We start from the raw sequence: 19,800 nt of genomic DNA, 5'->3' as shown, positions 1-19,800 counted from the left end.
AGAAAACTTCCGTTTTCCCGATTAACAGCTGAAATGTCCTCTGGGATTTGGTTGGTCTTGTACTTGTGTTGGAAAGTAGATTTAATATTTACGAGTGGGAACTGAACTCTGACTGAAATATAGTATTTTTCTTTAGAACTGTATGTGAGACACACTCAGCTGTTCATGGAGATGAAGCAGCAAAAGGGACTGCGAGGTACTAAGCACCTACATGTGCCAGATGGTCATTACATGATTTGATTTCATCCTCCCAGCACCTGTTCGGGTTAGAGAACCAGAGAGAGGCAGTGGATGGAGGAGAAGCCCGTGGCTTTGAAGCAAGACTTCTTGCCTGCTGGAATCCCAGCCCTGTCACTTCCCAGTGGGCCAAATACATAGCCTACTCTGTGCCCTGGTGTCATCTGTGAAGTGACGACAATAAAAGCACCCACCTCGGGCAGCTGAGAGGACTGACCGACCAGTGGAAAAGCACTGAGACCAGCCCGTGGTCTAGGGAAGCACTGGGTGAGTGTGAGCTGGCACTGCTATTCTCAACGTCATTCTGCAGACAAGGCTCAGAGAGGTGAAGCGACATGCTCAAGCTCACCCAGCTGGAAAGCAGCAGAGCTGGGTCATTCTACTGCCTCATCCGGCCTCCCCAGGGGGCATGGAGGACAGAAAGTAGAAAACAGTGACTGTTTTTAACAAAGAGTATTTGACCTTGAGGGTCTGGCACCTTCCACTCGCCCGCCTTAGGGATGTTCACACTAATGCTGACCAGTGCATCGCCTTTCCAAGGCTGGTGGCCAGGCTGGCTGTGAGAAAGGTCCTTGAGTGGTTGACAGTCCCTCTCCTCAACCAATGCCAAGCTGACTGTGTGTGCGGTTGTGCGCGCGCACGTGAGTGCACGCACACACATGTTTATACACTAATATGTCATCTTTCACATGTCTGTGTGCATCCTGGCTCCCAAGCTGTGTGATTTTGGGCAGATTCCCCTAACCTCTCTGGGTGTCAGTTTCCTTATCTTAAAAATAGGCATACAAGGGGCCGGCCCGGTGGCGCAAGCGGTTGGGTGCGCGCGCTCGGCTGCGGCGGCCCGGGGTTCGCTGGTTCGGATCCCAGGCGCGCACCGATGCACTGCTTTGGCAAGCCATGCTGTGGCGGCGTCCCATATAAAGTGGAGGAGGATGGGCACGGATGTTAGCCCAGGGCCATCTTCCTCGGCAAAAAAAGAGGAGGATTGGCGGATGTTAGCACAGGGCTGATCTCCTCACAAAAAAAAAAAAAAAAAAAAATAGGCATACAAATACATAGCTCGTAGGTTTGTTGTGAAAATTATAAAGTGCCAACAGGATATGTTTGCACATAACAGAGGCTCAACAAATGATGATTAAAAAAAATACATTTCATGGTAGACACTGCCTTCCAAGTCAATTGTCTCATAGACATGTTGGATGTCCAAGCTGGAAGGAACCTTGGGAGTCACGCGGTCCAAACCATACCTTTTATGGTGAGAAGAAGAAGGGCCACAGAGGGCGCTGAGACAGCTGGGAGCAGAAGCGAGACAAGAGCCCATGATTCCCGAGTTCCAGGTCAGGACACCAGGACAACCGAGGCGCCAGGTCATTTCCCCCGGTGCTTCCTCAGCATCTCTCTGTGCCTTCCCATAGTGCTTCTCCCTCCCGGCCCATTCCAGTCAGGCATCGACTTACCACCTCAATGTGCCACTGAGAGACGCGGGTTTAACTGCTTTGGGGTGGGGCCCAAGCATTAGGATTTTTGTACAAATCTCTTTAGGGTGACTCTGAAGTGCATCCAGTGTTGAAGGTCACTGTCCCCTATGTTTGGATTCTGTGTGTTTTTTTTTTTTAATTTTTTAACATTTTTTTTTTAAACTTTATTTATTTTTCCCCCAAAGCCCCAGTAGACAGTTGTACGTCATAGTTGCACATCCTTCTAGTTGCTGTATGTGGGACGCGGCCTCAGCATGGCCGGAGAAGCGGTGCACACTTAACCGCTAAGCCACAGGGCCGGCCCTGGATTCTGTGCTTTTCTTTCCCTCTCCACCCATCCCCTTATTGTCCTAGTCAGGCCACCAGGTCGTCTGGACTGCAATAGATTCCTGGCTGGTCTCCCTGCCGCCCTGTCCTTCACAGTGATCACTCCGGATAGTCGTTCCAAAATGCACGTTGGATCATCCCCCTGCTCCAAGCCTTTGGTGGCTCCAGCACTGCGTGGAAGGCCCACGCCTCTCAGCGTGGCACCACGGCCCTCTGGATCCGAGCCCTGCCGGTTTCTTTGGCCTGGTCTCCCTGTCTGTGATCTGATAATGCTGAACACCATAGAAGGGCCTGCCTCATCCTGCCTTTGTGCCTTCAGTTGGCTATCCTCTTGGTCTGGAGTGCCTTCCATCCCTCCTCTGGGTCACTGGAGCTGCTCCTGCTAAAGGAGGCCTAACTTCCACCCCACCTGGGGCCCATCCTTTGCGCATGTACAGCATCCAGGGTCTTCCTGTATCCTGGTCCTTATGCTGGGTTGCTGTGACCTTTGCCCTACTAGAAGGTGAGCGCCAAGGGTAAGGACCCGCCATGTCCATCCCTATCACATGGTATGTCTTTGATGAACTCTGGTGAAATGAACGGCCTCACGGTGCTTCCTGAGCCCAAGGCAGACTTATGCAGGTAGAGTGTTCCCCCAAGACATCCCTAAGAGGTATACAATAGGTGCTTAATTAAGTACTTGCCAAATACTTAACAAAACCATTTCTGACCAAAAAGGCCACATTCACCCCAATGTTTGCATTATAAATATTTTTTTTAATTTAGGAATACTGATTAACACAGGAAACAGATTTAATTGATGGAATTGTGCATATGGTCATCAGTTACATTGTGACAATGTTAATTTCTTTATCATTTATTGGCACGGTCAACAGAATACTGTAAACAAGATCACTTCGTATGTGTAAGTCGGCGATGCTCCCTAGCTATGGTTTTCTACCATGAGCTGATATATATATATAGATAGATAGATAGGTATAGATATATTGGTACATTAATGTTCTGCACAATTTTGCATGGTTACTTAGTGTCAGTAAAAATTATTAAAAAACACCCATTTATAATAAAAGCGAGGATGTACTAAGACTTGCTATTACTGGACCTTATTTTCTGTAAAAGTGACAAGGCTTACTAGAGACATTTACTAAACTCCATGGCACTAATGTGTGATGGATTCACTTCCAGACTGTTGGCTCTGCCCTTGACGGCAACCTGTCCACTGGGCTCCCTGTGTGCTCACCAACCTCCTCCAAGTTTCTATGACCTTGAGCTCTGCCGAGAAATCTTTTCCTTGAAATTCTTCCAGCTATACCCCCGCCCCCAAAAGAGGATGTCTCAGCAACTCGTTATGTCCTGAGTCAACAAGAACTTGTTGATAAATGGCTTAAAAAGTTTTATGAGAAGTAACTTCCCTTGGCAAGGAGTGAAGAAGTCTGGAAATGACTTTCCAGATGAAATGATTTCATGTCTCTGGCAGTGCCCCATGGGGAGGGAACAAAATATTGGAGCCACCGTCTCCACCGAAGAGAGCCAAGCTTCTGGTTGTGCCCTCCCTTAACAACCTTTTGGACTCCAGGAACCTCATTGAATGTTTGCACTCAATGCTCAAGTTCTCAGGAGAAAGCATCCTTACACCAATAAATGAATTATGGTTGGTTTGCATTTTGGTTGTTTGTTAAATAAGGCCTTGAATCTTGGGATATTGCCTGTGGAATCTGGATCCCCAGTGAAAGGTGTGAGACCATGAACTGATGTGTCTTTGCACATACTGTTCCCTTTCTGCAACACTCTGCCTTGCCTTGTCGGCTTGGTGAACTCTTGCTCATACTGCAAAACCCTGCTCAAATGTCACTTTCTCCTTGAAACCTTGACCCTTAGACGGATTGGGGCGCTCCCTCTGATTTCCTGATGTTCCTACACAGACCTCTGTTGTAGCACTTGCCATTGGGCTTTAAGAGTCTGTTGTCCTCAATGGGATGTGAGTCCCTTTGAGAGCAGGGACTGTTTTATTTCATCTTTGCATTCCTAGTGCTTAGCAGTGGGCCTGGGACGGAGCAGGTACTTCATGAAAGTTTCATGGATGAATGACTGAATAAATGAATACACGAACAAGTGAAACCTTGCGGAGAGAGGCAGGCACACATCTCCATTTAGCTGGCAGTGCAAACAGCCTTAAACACGGCAAAATGCCTTCTTAAAGGCAACGGATGAGCACAGGCTGCAAGAATGCCAAGTGACCCGGAATTCATGGATCTTCCCATGTCTGTTAAGCCCGTTAGTGCCTTTTGTTCTCAAGAGAAACAGGTGGATGACCAACTCTGCCGAAGAGTGGAAATGGGGGGAAAAAACCCTTTGAGATCTTTGGACGATGAGTTACCAAAAGAGCAAAGTGCTGACTGAGAGCCCTGACGTGCCCATCTCCCCCAGCTGTGGGCCAAGGCACCAGGAGACGGAGCGGCTTCCTTCTGGACAGAATACGAGCCAGACTTCCTGCGTCCACCCACCAATCAACTCCTCATTGCTGCAGGACTAATAACGTCTGTTTTAGGAACATCTGAGGTCAAATCAGCCCCAAGAACGTCTTGCCTCCAGCAGAGATCCCTTTGTCCCAGCCAGAGTCCAATTGAGCTTTAAGTATCATCTGCCTGTAATCTCCATCCTCATCCACGTCCAGAAAAATCTCTAACTTAGAGTGGCAAGGACAAGGGAATCACCTTGAACCAACAGGCTACTTTTTTCCCTCTTGGAGCTCTGGTACCTTTCATTCATGATGCTTCCTTCAAGAGGAAACCTAGTTCAGCATTAATGGCCTCTGATGGAACAGCAAAGCTGTTCCCGGGGCTGCTCAGAAGTGGAGCAAAGGCAGATGAGCAAAAACTAGAGAAAGGGCCTCCGGGGCATGGGGTCCATAAGTTAGACCTCGGAACTAGGAGCAGGAGGAAGCGGCTCTGCTGCCCCAGGCCCTGGGCTTCCACCCGCGGGCACCTGGCTTGTGCTGCTGACACTTCAACTCACGTGTGCCCCTGTGGAGGCACAGGCTGCGATTTCCTTCCACAGAGGTCTAGGCTGACACGGAACAGGAGAGAGAGTTTGGGGGATGGAGGACGGCGAGTAGGAACCGTGGGTGATGCCCCCTGGAGATTCTCTCAGGGCAGAGCCCTGTCAAGGACAAGATTCACAGTTTAAAGGAAGCGCCAGATGCACTGAGAGGCGTGGCTCAAGTCCCCAGGAGGCCAGAAGACCCCCTCCTGCACCCCTGGCTCAATCCTAACATCCCTACTGTCCTGCCTTCATACGCTCTGTGCCTGGGACGTGCTCAGAGCTCCAAGGGCTGGGTGAGGGGGTGCGGGCATGTTTGTTGCATAGGACGAGGGGACCCAGCATCCTCGATCACAGAATACTACACTTGAGAGGGACAGAACCCAGAGCCCCAGCCACCAGTCCCAGGAGCAGGTGTCATCCCCTTGACTGGCTTCCAAATAACTGTTAGGGTCAAGGGTGGGCAGATATACGGCCAGGACCCTCATGGCCCCTCCTAAGACTATGTCCAGGGCTCAAGCAGAATTTCTGGCCTTCAACCATTGTGCCCCATTGGCTTTGCAGGGAGGAAAACCCAAACCAGCCCCTCCTCCCCTCCCCTCCCCCCAGGCCACCAAAAACATCCCCTCCCCACAATAACCCTCCAGTTGATGCATTCACCTCTGACACTTTAAGTGAAAACATGAATTAGGCAAACTAATCAATTTGACAACTGTTGAATCGGGGCTTTCTCAGAGCAGTGGGAATGGCTTCTTTACTTGAAGTCTGCTAAGATGTCGCTGAAAATATTGAGGAACAGGTGCGCGTGGTGATCCCTGAAGACCAGAGTGGGGCGGAAACGAATGGACTTGTCGCCGCAGCCCCCCAACACCACGCCTGGAAGAGAAAGCAGGAGGGAGGGTAGGAGTTTGGGAGGAAGGCTACACGTGCCGGCTGCCCTGCTCTGTCCATCACATCATTCTCCCATCCAGACTTCCATCTGCCCTTCCTCCACCCACCCACCCTTCATTCCCGTTCTCTCCCCCTTCACCCATCACCCTCTTCCCTCCCTCCCTTCCAGCTCCGCATGCCTGCTCTGCCGCCCCTGCGCTAGGTCTGCTCATAGAGATATCCCGAGATCAAGTCCTTGCCTTCCAGAAACTCATGGTGTGGTGGGGAAAGGAAAGAAGTGCACAAGTAAATTACAAAAGAGCAGGCAGCTCAGAAGTAGGTACGCAGGGCAGAGCCGTCCCTGAAGAGGGACGGACCCTGCTTGTGGTAAAGGGCGACCTCACCACTGACTAGGTGGGCGGCCTTGTATAGGGTGTGAAGCGTCTCTGAGACTCAGTTTTCTCATTTTAAAGAGGAGGCGAATGATCCCAGCCTTCAAGGATGCTGCGGGGACTCGATAAGATGGTCCCCATGCTCGACACACAGGAGAGGCCCTGATCTGCCCCACGTAAAACTCTTCCACGGCTTCCCACAGCTCTTAGGGAGAACTCCAGAATCTTGAAGCCCCATCCCCTCCAGCCTGTCTGTCCCTCATCACACTCCATCCTTCCTGTTTCTCCGCCTCCATAAGCTCTGGCCCGCCTCGGCTAATTGCACACATGACTCCCTCTGCCCAAAATGTTCTTCCTCACCTTCTTCACCTGGCCACCCCCTGTTCATCTGTCAAGACGTAAGGTAAAATGCCACCTCCTCAAGGAAGCCTTCCCTGATTTCCTGCTCTGGACACTTTCCCAGCTATTCCAACCTTTAGCCCCTTTTCCTCCTTCCTAGGATTTATAACTGCAATTGTCGTGTATGACATATTCTCTTTACTGTCACCCTTCCTGCTAGACTGTACGCTCCTTGGAGGAAGGGCCCCGGCGGTCTTGCTCATCGTCATGCCTCTCTCCAGTGTTGGCACCACTCACCTCTGTGAATATCTCTTGAATGAATAACGTACAAGGAGATCCCGCTGGCTACTTCCTCTTCGTTCGAGAAAGCACACTCAGAGTACTTTCAGTCCCGAGTACCACCTGCCCCGCCCCCCACCAGGCACCGGGGGCGCCCGATGATGCTCAGCTTACACTCCCGCTGCCTTACCTTTGTTTCTGGCTATTAAAATGAGTTTATTCCGTATGGATTCGTCTGGAGTGTCGAAGGAGCAGAAGGTGCCTCGTCCTCTCACTCTGCTGATGAGCTGGGGGTACCGGGCCTGCGGTGGGGGAGACAAGGCCGCATCCAAGCTGGTCACCCCTGTAGCAGCCGGCTCAGTGGCTGTGGTTCCTTAGTTGCCCCCCACCCCCGATCCAGCCTTTGGGCCTCTGCATGGACTGGCAGGACCACGTGGGGTTCAGAGCCCTGGCTCTGGATGCATCCAGGCCTGGCTTCAAAACTTGGCTCCGCCTCTTTCTCAGCATAACCCCGAGTGAGTCACTTAAGGGGCCCATGCCTCAGTTTCCTCTTCTGTAAACTGAGGGATGTAAATGCTATTGACCCCAATGGGCTGTGGGCAGAATTTGGTGAGACAAGGTTTCTCTGTCAAGCCCTAAGCCTGGCACGTGGAAGGTGCTCAACAGATGTCAGCCATCTATGTAGTAACTCTTCTTCTAGAAGTGGTGATTCTTCTCGGAGAAAAAAAGCTCGTCCTCACTCAAGGCTTTGAGGTCGGGAGTTGTGCTGGGCTGAACAGTAGCCCCCTCCCCACATTCCTGTCCAGTTGGAACCTGTGACTGTGACCTTATTTGGAAATAGGGTCCTTGCTGATGTTATTAGTTCGGTTAAGATGAGGTCACACTGGATTAGCGTGAGCCCTAAATCCAACAGCGGCATCCTTGTAAGAAGAGGGAAATGTGGACACAGAGACACGGGCACAGAGGGAGAAGCCCGTGATCGGAGTGCTGCAGCCACAAGCCCAGGAAGGCTGAGGACGGCCGGCAGCCACGAGAGGCTGGGAGAGGAGCGTGGGAGGGATTCTCACTCAGCCTCCAGAAAGAATCAAGGCTGCTGGCATCTTGATTTCAGACTTCCAGCTTCCAGAACCGTAAGACAATCAATTAGTGTTGTTTTAGGCCACCTGGTGTGTGGCGATTGGTTACAGAAGCCCGAGGAAGCTAATATGGTCACTCAGAGAGAGGCTCTTGGTCCCTCCCCACTCCCCATCGTCCACACGAGGGACAGCAAACAAAGGCTTGGAAAACCCCAAATAACTTCAGGCTTCTGGGGGCAGAGACGGCGGGGGGCAGTGTCACTGCATGGCAGCCCACTGGTAGACACTGGGGATGAAGTCAGATTCTGGAGATCATAAAGGCCCCACATACATGCCGGGCACTGTGCCAGGCACTGCCGTGCAGGACTGAGTCCTCATCCTGCCGGTGAAGGGAGACCCATTTAGGTCTCCACAGGTGGGGAAACTGAGGCTCAGAAGTCACTCCAGCACTTACTCTACTCGTTCCTTGCACTTGCTGCTTGATGGGAGCCAGTGATTGGGACCCACTCCTCTCTCCCTCCAGAGCAGGTCTTTGGGGAGGCCGGGAACAAGGTCTCAAACATTCAGACACCCCTCAGGGCCCTTGTGCCCCACACACACACAGCGGGGCTGAGTAACTGTCCATTTGGGGAATCAATGCAGGACGCGGGGCCCCGGCCCCTCCTCACTGCAGGGCGCTGATCGCTGCCTCCCTGTAGGCCTCCAGGCCTGCACATCTAGAGCCTTCCTTTTGTTTCACCCATCTGTCTGCTCATTGTCTGAGGGCATTTCTGCAATCTTACCTCCTTCTTGCCTATAGCTTTTTAAGACCCTGATGGGGGCCCCCGACCCCTCCCATCCCTTTAAATGAGCCAGCCCGGGGCTCCCAAGGCAAGATGCCAGTCTCTGGGACGTCTCCATGGAACCGTTTTTGTGGCCCCGTCCTGCACGTGGAGTCCACTTTGGGAAACACTGTCCTCCACCCCCCTCCCCAGAGCCAGGGGCCTCAGTCAGGGACCTGCAAGCTGCCTGGTCCTCCAGGAGCTCCACTGGGAATGGGCAGCATTAACGGGGACATTTAAGAGGCCTACAAAGAAAACATCTCCGGCATTCCTTCGGGCCTGGGCCTCGCTTTTCTGGGCTGGTCTGACTTCACTTGTGGGGTCGGAACCCCGTTTCTGCTCTTTGTTCCTGAGCCACACTACCATCTTTTTTTTTTTTTTTTTTTTTGGTGAGGAAGATCAGCCCTGAACTAACATCTGTTGCCAATCCTCCTCTTTTTGCTGAGGAAGACTGGCCCTGGGCTAACATCTGTGCCCATCTTCCTCCACTTTATATGGGAGGCTACCACAGTGGCGCGTCGGTGCGCGCCCGGGATCTGAACCCGGGGCACCAGCAGCGGAGCTCCAGCACTTAACCGCTACACCACGGGGCCGGCCCCCACACTGCTATCTTGCAATCTGACCGCGACTCGCCTGTCAAGCGACACCTCAGACTGTCTAAACATTTTTGCTTCTGTGTCTCCCCAGCCTGCCTCCTCTGCGTCCCAACCAAGCCCCTTGCCAGGCCGTGAGCTCCGCCTGTCGCTTCGTATCCCAGGACCCTGAGTGACGCCCGCATCACGAGGAAGGCAGCCCTTGGTCCGTGTGGACCTCATGGGAAGGCATCTCAGCTTAGAACAGAGAGCAGCCCCCGTTTGTGACAGCCCCAGAACAACCAGATCCCACAGTCAGCACGAGCCACCACCGCAGGCAGGGCTGGACGTCTCCCAAGAAAATCAACGTCGCCTGTCCCCTCTCCTGCCGTGCTGGCTGGCGGACATTGAAGGAGCGTGGCACCAGGAAGGAAGGGACCCTTCGCACATGCCCGGACCCCCACACCCCAAGCTCAGTTTAGCTGCAAACCCAGCCCAAGAAAAGAAAAAGAAATTCCACCCAGACTGGCACCATTGGAAGGTCATCGCTGTCTTAACAGTCACACTTAACCCCTTCAGAGTCTTCGCAATCAGGCAGATGGGGGTTTAAAACCTGGCTCCCTCACTACTGCCTGGGCCTCCATTTTCTCATCCAGAAAATGAGAATAATCCTATTTTCCTAATTTCAAATTGTTTTGAGTTAGAGTTGCCAGATAAAATATGGGACGCTCAGTTATATTTGAATTTCAGATAAACAACTTCTAATTTTTTAGCATAAGTATGTCCCAAATGTTTCATGGGCTATTCTTATGCTAAAAAAAAACAGGTGCTGTTTTTCAAATTTAACTGGATATTTTGGATTGTAATGGCTAAATCTGGCACCCCTACCTGGGGAGGAGGGAGCAGGTGGTCCCTGGAGCTCCTGGCTGCCCTGTGTCCAGAACCAAGTCCTGAGCTTACTCCCCTGGGCCTCAGACTTCTGAAATTTAAATTTAACTGAGGGTTTTGATTTCTTTTTTCCTAAATGCAGTAATCCTATTCTGAAGATTAAGTGAGATAAGGCACTTAACACAATGCATGGCTCATAGCAAGTTCTTAATTCATAGAAGTTATTATTATTATTATTATTAGGTCCTTGATCATGTCAGAGAGGTAAACACTGGCAAAGAACATGGACTTCGAAGTCCACCAGAATCAGGTTCAAACCCCAGCGGTGGAAGCTGTGTAACTTTGGACAAGTTAACGGCCCCCCCACACCTCAGTTTCCTCATTTGTAAAGCAAGCATATAATGGTGCCTACACCCACAGTATTACTGTTGGACTTGTATGAAAGAGCGGATGAGAGTCCCTATTACAGGACTTGGCACAGAGCAGGCTCTCAATAAATGGAAGCCATTCCTATTACTGTCCCTCATCCCTTCATCATCACCACCACTACCACCATCATCACCATCACCATCATCACCACCACCACCATCACCACCACCACCACCATCACTACCACTACCATAATCACCACCACCATCATCATCATAACCACCACTGCCATCATCATCACCACCACCAACATCATCATCACTACCACTACCATAATCACCACCACCATCACCACCACCACCGTCATCATCACTACCACTACCATAATCACCACCACCATCATCATCATCACCACCACCACCATCATCATCATCACCACCACCACCGTCATCATCACTACCACCACCATCATCATCATCACCATCACCACCACCACCACCATCATCATCACTACCACTACCATAATCACCACCACCATCATCACTACCACCACCATCATCACCACCACCATCATCACTACCACCACCATCATCACCACCACCACCACCACCGCCATCACCACCATCATCATCATCATCATCACCACCACCACCATCACCACCACCACCACCATCATCATAACCACCACCACCACCACCACCATCATCATCATCACCACCACCACCACCACCATCATCATCATCACCACCACCACCACCACCACCACCATCATCACCATCACCACCACCACCACGAGCCCCCCTCGGCGGTTCTGCTCAGATCATGGGTGACTGGATGCTTCAAGATCCCAGGGGAGGGGCTCTTTGTGACGAGCCACCTGGAGAAGGTCACCTCTCCTCCCAACTCCTGGGCTGGCCTGGCCAGTCCTGGAAACACTGTGGTTCTGCCAGCAGTGTGCCCCCCCTAAATCTAGGAGAGTAACATTTGTGTGTGTGTAGGGAGTGTCAGGCAGGGAGCATGACATAGTAAGGACAAATAATTATTATAATAGAGAGCTGCACTGTCCAATGCAGGCCACATGTGGCTGTTGAAATGTGGTGAGTCCAAATCAAGATGTGCTGTCAGTGCAAAATATACACCAGATTTCAAAGACTTAGTATAAGAAAGAGAATGTGAAATATCACCTTACTTATTTTCTATATTGCTGGCATGTTGAAATAATATTTTGGATATAACGGGTTAAGTACTATGCACTATTGAAATAAATTTCACCTCCTTCCTTTTTACTTCTAGTATGTTACTGGAACATCTAAAATGACATATGTGGCTTGTGATGTGTCCCGCTGGACAGCACTGCTGCAGAGTGATAACTACGCAGAAGCCGGTACACCAGAGGAGGGCATGGTTGCCACATCAGTGGGAGTGACGGGGCAGTGTCTGGGCGGCTTCTCAAAGGAGGGACGTCTGGACTTGGTGTGGAAGGAAAGCCAGGTGTTCAGGCCCTGGGAGTGGGTTGGATGGAGGGGTGGGAAGGCATCCCCTACAGAAATGGCAGGGCCCATTCAGAACCGCTGGACCAGAGCTCAGATATGGCCCTGGGGGCCGCAGGAGCCAGGGGCGGGGGTCCTGGGAGAGCAGGGTACCTGGAGGTCCAGCAGCCCCGTGAGCAGGGCCTTCCCGGCGTGGGCTGCGTTGCTCAGCAGGTCCTCCCGCTTGATGACGCTGATGACCTCGGCCAGCAGCAGGTTCTTGGACGGGTCCCCCAGCCAGGTGTTAAAGATCCGGTAGGGCTGGAACGAGGCACAGGGTGTTTGTTGGAAGGGTTCACACAGGCACACCCCGCAGGGGCCCGCGCCCCCAGACACGCCTTGTCCCCCTTGAAGAGGAGAGAAACCAACCCAGTGAACACACATGGAGGAGAACACACAACGTCTCATGGAGTTCTTCCCATAACAACGACCCCACAGGTGGGTACTGCCATTAGGTACCCTCTAGCCCAGGCCCTGGGAAATCCCTTGGTCCTGGGGAGACCAAGACCGCTGGCCCCTAGCCACCATCATCCTCCTTCTACAGAGGAGGAAGCTGAGGTTCTGGGGGGTTGTGTGATTTGTCCAGGAAAAATACAGCTCACAGGTGGTGGAGTTGGCAGTGGACTGATGGCAGTCTGACCCTCAAAGACCACCTGACTTATTCCTCCATGAATTACCCAGGTGTCAACGCAGCCAACTAATACACACTTCCCAGCCTCCCTTGCAGTTAGGAGTGGCCATGTGACCAGATCTTAGTCATGTTGGAGATAGAAGTGTGGGATTTCTGGGAAGGCTGCTAAAGACGAGGAGGGGGCCACTTTGTCCTTCTCTCCTTTTTCCTTCCCGCTGCCTAGAATTGAGATGTGATGGCTGGGGCTCCCGTAGCCATTTTGGACCATGAGAGGTGACCTTGAGGGTGGAAACTACATGCAAGAATGGTGGAGGGAAGGATCTTGTGCCCCTGATGACTGTGTGTGTGTATGTATGAGAATCCGTACGTATGTGTGGCAGTACAGTGTAATGGTGAAGAGCATGGGCCCTGGGTTTGAATTCTGGTTTTGTCACTTAACAGGCTGTGTGACTTTGAACAACTTCCTTAACCTCTCTGTGCCTGATTCCTCATTAGTAAAATGGGAGATAAAAATAACACCGGCTTGGTTAGATTGTTGCGAGGATTAAAAGTATGTGAGGAATATTTAGAACTGGGCCAGGCACAAAACTATTAACAATATTATTGTCTGTGCACACAGAGGAAAATTAGGAGAAGACAACGGACTGCTACAAAGTCAGCCCTGCAGAGAGAGCGGCGGTGATCATAACCATTGGCTAATTAAATTGATCAGAACTTAGGAAACCTTTGTGACACATTAGGTGTCCACTCAGTTCCTGGTTTGCGAGAAAGGCACGGTTATGAGAACGGGCCTCTCCTTCACTGTCTCCCTCCCCTCCCTGGACAGGAGAGAGGGTGGGGTCCGCACTCACAGCGTTGGGCCTGAACTCCTCCTTGTGGAAGAAGCCTCCGGTCATCATCTTCTTGCTGAAGGTCATCACGTCCGCAGGGTCATCCAAGCCCCAGTGCTCGTGGGCCCAGAACTTGCCAGTGCAGCCGCCACCCGTCTGGACCTCGTCCACCAAGAAGGCACAGCCGTGCTGGAGAGAGAAAAACACCCACCACAGGTGACCCACCGCAGACGCCTGAATCCAGCCAGAGTCCTTGCTTTCTGGACTTGGGACCAAGCCTGCGTTTGTGGGCTGTCCAGAACTAAACCAGACACTGAAGCCGGGCAGGGCCACCAGGGCCGTATCTGGACGTTTCCTCAAAGAGCTGAGTTGGCACAGACGGAACATCAGATACTCCCTGAACCAGAGCACAGCAGCATTGCAGCTGGTCCGTCCGTGAGCCAGCTGACTTATTCGGAAGGAAGTGTGTCCTGGTAGCGGGACCTGGGCCTGGTCCCCAAACCTCAGCTGCCCTGTCTGCTGGATCTGCATGTCACCAGATGATTATTTACTTAACCTTGTGTTGAAATCAGCTTAGGTCGTATAACCTTTCTCTGTGAACTCACCAGTTGGATATGCCAGTGACACATGCAAACACGTTAAAATAAACACGATATTAACATAAAGTCTGTTCATTTTGCATCTGTTGAGTGTGGACCACACCAGGCTGAAAGACGAGGTGGGGGGGAGGGTCTCTTGATTGGGAAAGTCCCCGACTAACACGGCAGGTTGGAGGCTAATTTTACAATAAGATTTTAGGGAAGAATCCTAACCGTGAGGCTGACAAGCAGCCTCTGAACATCCGGAAGTTTACAAGGAACGCAAAGCTAACCCTTTGCTCTGGGAAACCAACTGGAAACAGCCTGTGGACCTGTCCAACCTCAGCCCGGGCACTGACCTTCCTGGAGATGTCTCTCAGCTTCCGGAAGAAGTCGTCGGATGCGTGGTTGTCTCCACCCTCAGACTGGATGGGCTCCACGATGATCCCAGCCACCGTCTTCTTCTTTTTCCGGTATTTCACGATCAGATCCTCCACCTGGATTCCAAAGAGGGGGGCGACAAGGGCTTGCAGAGGCTCGAGCAGCATCTGTGGATGGGCGTGTTCCCGGGGTACCACAAACCCTGGAAGTTACGTGGAAGATGTGTTTGTGTGCACTTCCGGTGAAGACTGTGGATCCATTCGGAGCCACAGGTGTGGATGAAGTGTGTCTTACTTGGGACTGGTGCACCTGTGGGCACACAAACTGATAATTTGGGGCAAATTATTTAACCTTCTGAAGCCTTGCTTTCCCAATCTGTACGATGGGCACACTGACAGAATCTACCTACCGGGTCATGGAGAGGACTGGATGAGATGATACAGCACGGTGTCCACCATACAGGAAGTGGTAGCTGCTGGTGTATCGCCACTACGTTATTATCTTGTTATACTATTATTTTTGTTATTATTGGCATAAGAGTCCTTTCTGTGCAGGAATCTGAGATGTCTATTTGTTTATACAACTGTTGCAAAACTCATTCATCATGCTAGAAACCCCATCAGTGGTGCATGGAGTCGGGTGGGGGTGGGGGTCGTGGACTGAGTCCTCGACGACCCGAGAGATTTCCCGGGGTGACAGATGCCCTTGATTGGGGTGATGGTTACACAACTGTATTTATTTGTCAAAACTTATTGAACTAGACACTTAAATGAGTGCATTTTATGGAATGTAAACTATAAGTTTATGAAGTTGAAGTTGATTAAAAAAAATTTAACTGTTAGTGCATGAGGTAGTGAGAAAAAGACTGGATTGTTTCTAAGTGGTTATATTTCTTGAACTCTTGTTCTAAAATGGGCATCATCTTATAGATAATTAAAAAGTAGTAACTGTGATACTTTATTAATATTTAATAATCATACATAATTTAAAAGACTCCAAACCATACACCTAAATAGAGTAACAAGGGCAGTCTTTCTCTGTTATGCAGAATTAAGGAAAAACCTTCTGTTTGGATGATGCGATTTTGGGCTTGGTCTCCACCAATTGCCCCAAGAAAGCCCTGAGGTGCTCTTCTTTGCTTTCAGAGCATAGTCTGCAATTTGTTGTTACGTGGTTATTTTCTTATTTGTCAAAATGCTGTCTTTCCTACACCCTGCCCTCTCCAATTAAGACGGCCGGGAGCCACAGGTGGCTGTGGAGCACTTGGAATATAGCTGGTCCAAATGGAGACGTGCTCCAGGTGTAAATAGCTGTTTCCACCGCCTCCCCCAGCAACAGAATCCTTCCGATGTCTTATATGTAATCCTGATATGCAGAACAGGTCAAAGGGGGGCTGTTCTGGTTGAAGTGGAGGCATGGTGACACGGGGCTGCACATCCTTAGTCCCTCCCCTGCCCCCACTGCAACCCCAGGGCTTCCACAAAAACTCCAGACTCGGGAAAAGACTGAAAAATGGTGGATTAAAGGATCCCATGAAACCATGTTTTCTGAGCTTTCCCATATTCTTTCCATAAATCCATTTTCTCTTATTCTAGAATCAGGGAAGCTTGCCCCCAAAGAAACTTAAATGATACAGAAATCAGTACCAGAAGTGGGGTGATGGATGCTGGGTGGGAAAATCAATGTGTCTCATTACCTTTCCCAACATGGAACACTTGGGACAGGAGGCCTCTCTGTCCCTACATCCCTCCCAGGGAGCACCACGCGGGTCCCCAGATAAACTCTGTGTGTGTATTCCTCTTCTCCCAGGCTGAGCCTTGGGGTGGCAAGGGTAAGGAGAGCGGGTTTGCGGAGGTCCCGGCAGATGTGGGTGTTACCTCTTCTAGACAGCGGTCCTCTTCTTGCTGGTTCTCTTTCACAAACTCTTCCAGAGGATACTTCAGCCGTGGGAATGGTGCGATGGGCCAGTCGAAGGATGGGATGTCGATCTTGTGAATAGCTTTGGAGTGCGTGGTCGCTAAGCAACCTGGGCCAGCAAAACAGAAGAGCAGAGGGTCGGCTTGGGGAAGCAGGAGGAACAGTCTTTGAAAAGAAGAAGATGGGCATTTCAGGACAAGTCTTTAAATGCCCAGGGAGGCCCATTGCCTGCAGAAACGCAGTTCCTGTAACATCCTGGAGTGAAGCAGACCCTGTGAACACTTACCGCGTGCGCGAGTGTGTGTATGTGCCTGTGTGTGTTTTGCTTTCTGATTCATCACAGATTAAGCAGACTTTGAAGGCAGAGAGACAAGGGTTCAAATCCTGGCTCTGTCATAGAATGGCCTTGGAATGTTCCTTGCCTTGCTGAGCCTCGATTTCCATATCTGCAAAGTGGGAATAATACCCCACACGCTGCAGGGAATGGTGTGGAGTCCACGAGACAATACGTGGAAACCGCCAACACGACATCAAAGGCAGCCTCGCCATTGCTGTTGCTGTGTTATTACTCTAACTGCCACCTGGGGGTCTCACGGCCCCTCCTTACCCATGGTCCTCCCGTGGAACGCGCCCATGAAGGAGAGGATGCTGTAGTCGGGGCACCCGGGGGCCTAGAACCAAGAGAGAGCAGTCATCAGTCAAGGCTGTGAGGACTGGGGGGCTATGTGGTTGCCCCGTGCACCTAGAGGAGCATGCAGTCCATCAGAAGAACCCGGGGTCCCTTCTCAGGCCCAAGTTGCCAATCAGACCCCTGAGGCGTACATCCAGCCCACAGGTGTTTTGTTTTGCCTATATAATCAAAAAAGTGGTTTTTTTTTAATCAAGAGATTTCACATAAATATCCAAACTTCTGTCTTCTCACAAATTCTGCACCATTGGGCCCATTTTTCTCAGCTGAGCCTAACAGCTGGGCAAGCACGCTGCCCCCGGGCCACTTTCATGTCACCTTTATGTCACCTGCCAGGCTGCTGGGGTTTTGAGTGTTCAGCCCCCGTCTACAGGCTCTTCACACTCCCGGCCCCCCCTGGCTCCAGACTGCTCTGGCTCCCACTGCTCCAGGTGGGCCAGGTGCTGATGGTGTGTACCTGCCTCCCTGACACGAGGCTGAGCTGGCACCTCAGGAAACGCCCCAGGCCTTCGGACGCGGTCTGCTGGGCCACAGCCAGAGGACACCCTGCCCCTCCTCCCATGGTGGCTGCCCCTGGGCTCAGGAGGGGTGCAGCTACTCCCCACCCCCTCCCAGCCCCTAGAGGATGGCGCTGCGACAGTGTTTCCTGATGTCCCACTGGCCGGAGAATCAGACCCGTTTCCAGCTGACTCTGGCAGAATGGCTGGGGACGCTGCAGAGGCCACCGCAGGGGCCCCGAGTCTCTGGAAGGTTGATCCGGCATTTCCTCAGGCTGGCTGATCTCCAGCGGGTCCCTGAGACCCCCAGGAAAAGCTCTAGGACCTCCCCCCACAAACCCCAGAAGACCCTCTTGTCATTTTCCCTTGTTTGCTCCTGGTTTAAATGTGATACATACACATCATCACACACCTTACGATGCAGCCACTACACATGAGCAATGAGATCTAAAAATGTCGACGGAACAGGATGTCCATGGATATCAGATCAGAAAGAGGTAGGGTATGATCCATTTAAAAAAAAAAAAACGGCCAGAAAAAAAAAGAAAAAGCTTAAGTTTATGTAGGTCTGTATGTATATGGAGAAAGGTGTGGATATATTGCTAGCAAGAGGTAGGATTAGGAAAAAAAAATTAAGAAAGCATCAAAGATAAAAATAAAACAAAGCAATCTCACCACCCAGAGGCAACCCACTGTAAACATGTTAGCAGGATTTCTTCTAGCAATTTCCTCTATATTTATTTACATGGTTGAAAGCATGGTGTCCACACAAATTTACGTTCCACTGTTTCCACTAAATTATAGCACGCATGTCTCCGGGCCAAGAGAACCCCTTTGTAACAATTTCTGCTGCAGAATATTGTGGATGTACGCAGCGGGTAACCAAGTTCAGTGGCTCTCGATTTTTTTTAGCAGCAGACACTTCTGTCTAAATTGTAATGGGACCCCAAACATAAAACGAGGGAGGACAGGCCTGCTCTGGTGAAGCTGGCTGGGGAGCGTGGACGCCACCCACTTGGTTTTCCTTGTAGCCCCACCTCCGCTGTCCCTCAGCAATGGCCTCCTTGGTGCCTCTGGGAACTCTAGGAACTTCTGGTTCCAACTGAAACCCCTACACTTAATTCCTCTTTCCCCATTACTGGATAGATTGGTGGTTCCCAGTCTTTTCTGGTTATCGTTACTGTAAACACCAACAGGGTAAACACCCTTGCACATACATTTGTGTTGACATTTTGGATTATTCTAGAAAACACATTATAGGCCTCCTTAGACGGGTGAAACTCACGCAGCTGTCCTGGGAAACTGATGGGTGCCCATTAGGAAGAGCTCCTCTCGGCCTTGATACCAAAGGAATGGACTAGGGGTCAGAATGCCTGGGGACTCCTTGTTATGGACTGAATATTTGCATCCCCTGAAATCCATATGTTGAAGCCCTAACTGCCAATGTGATGGCAATTGAACATGGGGCCTTGACGAGTAAATGGGGTTGGTTGAGGTCTTAAGGGGGGCCCCATGATGGGACTGGTGTCTTTATAAAAAGAGACACAAGAAAGCTTTCTTGGGCCGGCCCCGTGGCTTAGCGGTTAAGTGCACACGCTCCACTACGGGCGGCCCGGGTTCGGATCCCGGGCGCGCACCGACACACCACTTCTCCGGCCATGCTGAGGCTGCGTCCCACATACAGCAACTAGAAGAATGTGCAACTATGACGTACAACTATCTACTGGGGCTTTGGGGGAAAAAAAAGGAGGAGGATTGGCAATAGATGTTAGCTCAGAGCCAGTCTTCCTCAGCAAAAAGAGGAGGATTAGCATGGATGTTAGCTCAGGGCTGATCTTCCTCACAAAAAAAAAAAAAAAGAAAGCTTTCTTGCCCTCTCTCCCTGACATGGGAGGACACAGTGAGAAGGTGGCCATCTGCAAGCCAGGAAGAGAGCCCGCCCCAGAGAACCAAATTGGCCAGCACCTTGATCGTGGAGTTCTAGCCTCCAGAATGGTGAGAAAATACGTCTGCTGTTTCAGCTGCCCAGTCTGTGGTATTTAGTTATGGCAGCCTAGCCGAC

The 19,800-nt window shown here is 51.0% G+C and overlaps 1 protein-coding gene across 5 annotated transcripts in view; it reads right to left on the bottom strand.

Moving 5' to 3' along the window:
• Positions 1-5,689: 5,689 nt before the first annotated feature.
• The window catches only part of ABAT (4-aminobutyrate aminotransferase), an 86,885-nt gene continuing 72,774 nt past the window's right edge, over positions 5,690-19,800 (bottom strand). For all 5 annotated transcript variants that reach the window (XM_014793459.2, XM_087449603.1, XM_087449601.1 and 2 more), the window contains exons 10-16: positions 17,161-17,224; positions 16,514-16,662; positions 14,615-14,752; positions 13,699-13,866; positions 12,331-12,477; positions 7,152-7,263; positions 5,690-5,957 (exon numbers count right to left, since the gene is read on the bottom strand). In XM_014793459.2, coding sequence (XP_014648945.1) covers positions 5,836-5,957; positions 7,152-7,263; positions 12,331-12,477; positions 13,699-13,866; positions 14,615-14,752; positions 16,514-16,662; positions 17,161-17,224 — 900 coding nt within the window. In that variant the 3' untranslated portion in view covers positions 5,690-5,835. The remainder of the gene's footprint in view (positions 5,958-7,151; positions 7,264-12,330; positions 12,478-13,698; positions 13,867-14,614; positions 14,753-16,513; positions 16,663-17,160; positions 17,225-19,800) is intronic.

This window comes from Ceratotherium simum, chromosome 26 (genome assembly GCF_057802395.1).
Source record: "Ceratotherium simum simum isolate JZ-2026a chromosome 26, ASM5780239v1, whole genome shotgun sequence".
Taxonomy (NCBI): Eukaryota; Metazoa; Chordata; class Mammalia; order Perissodactyla; family Rhinocerotidae; genus Ceratotherium; species Ceratotherium simum.
Note: the sequence above shows the minus strand (reverse complement) of the source record. Positions and strands in the feature narration are given on the sequence as shown.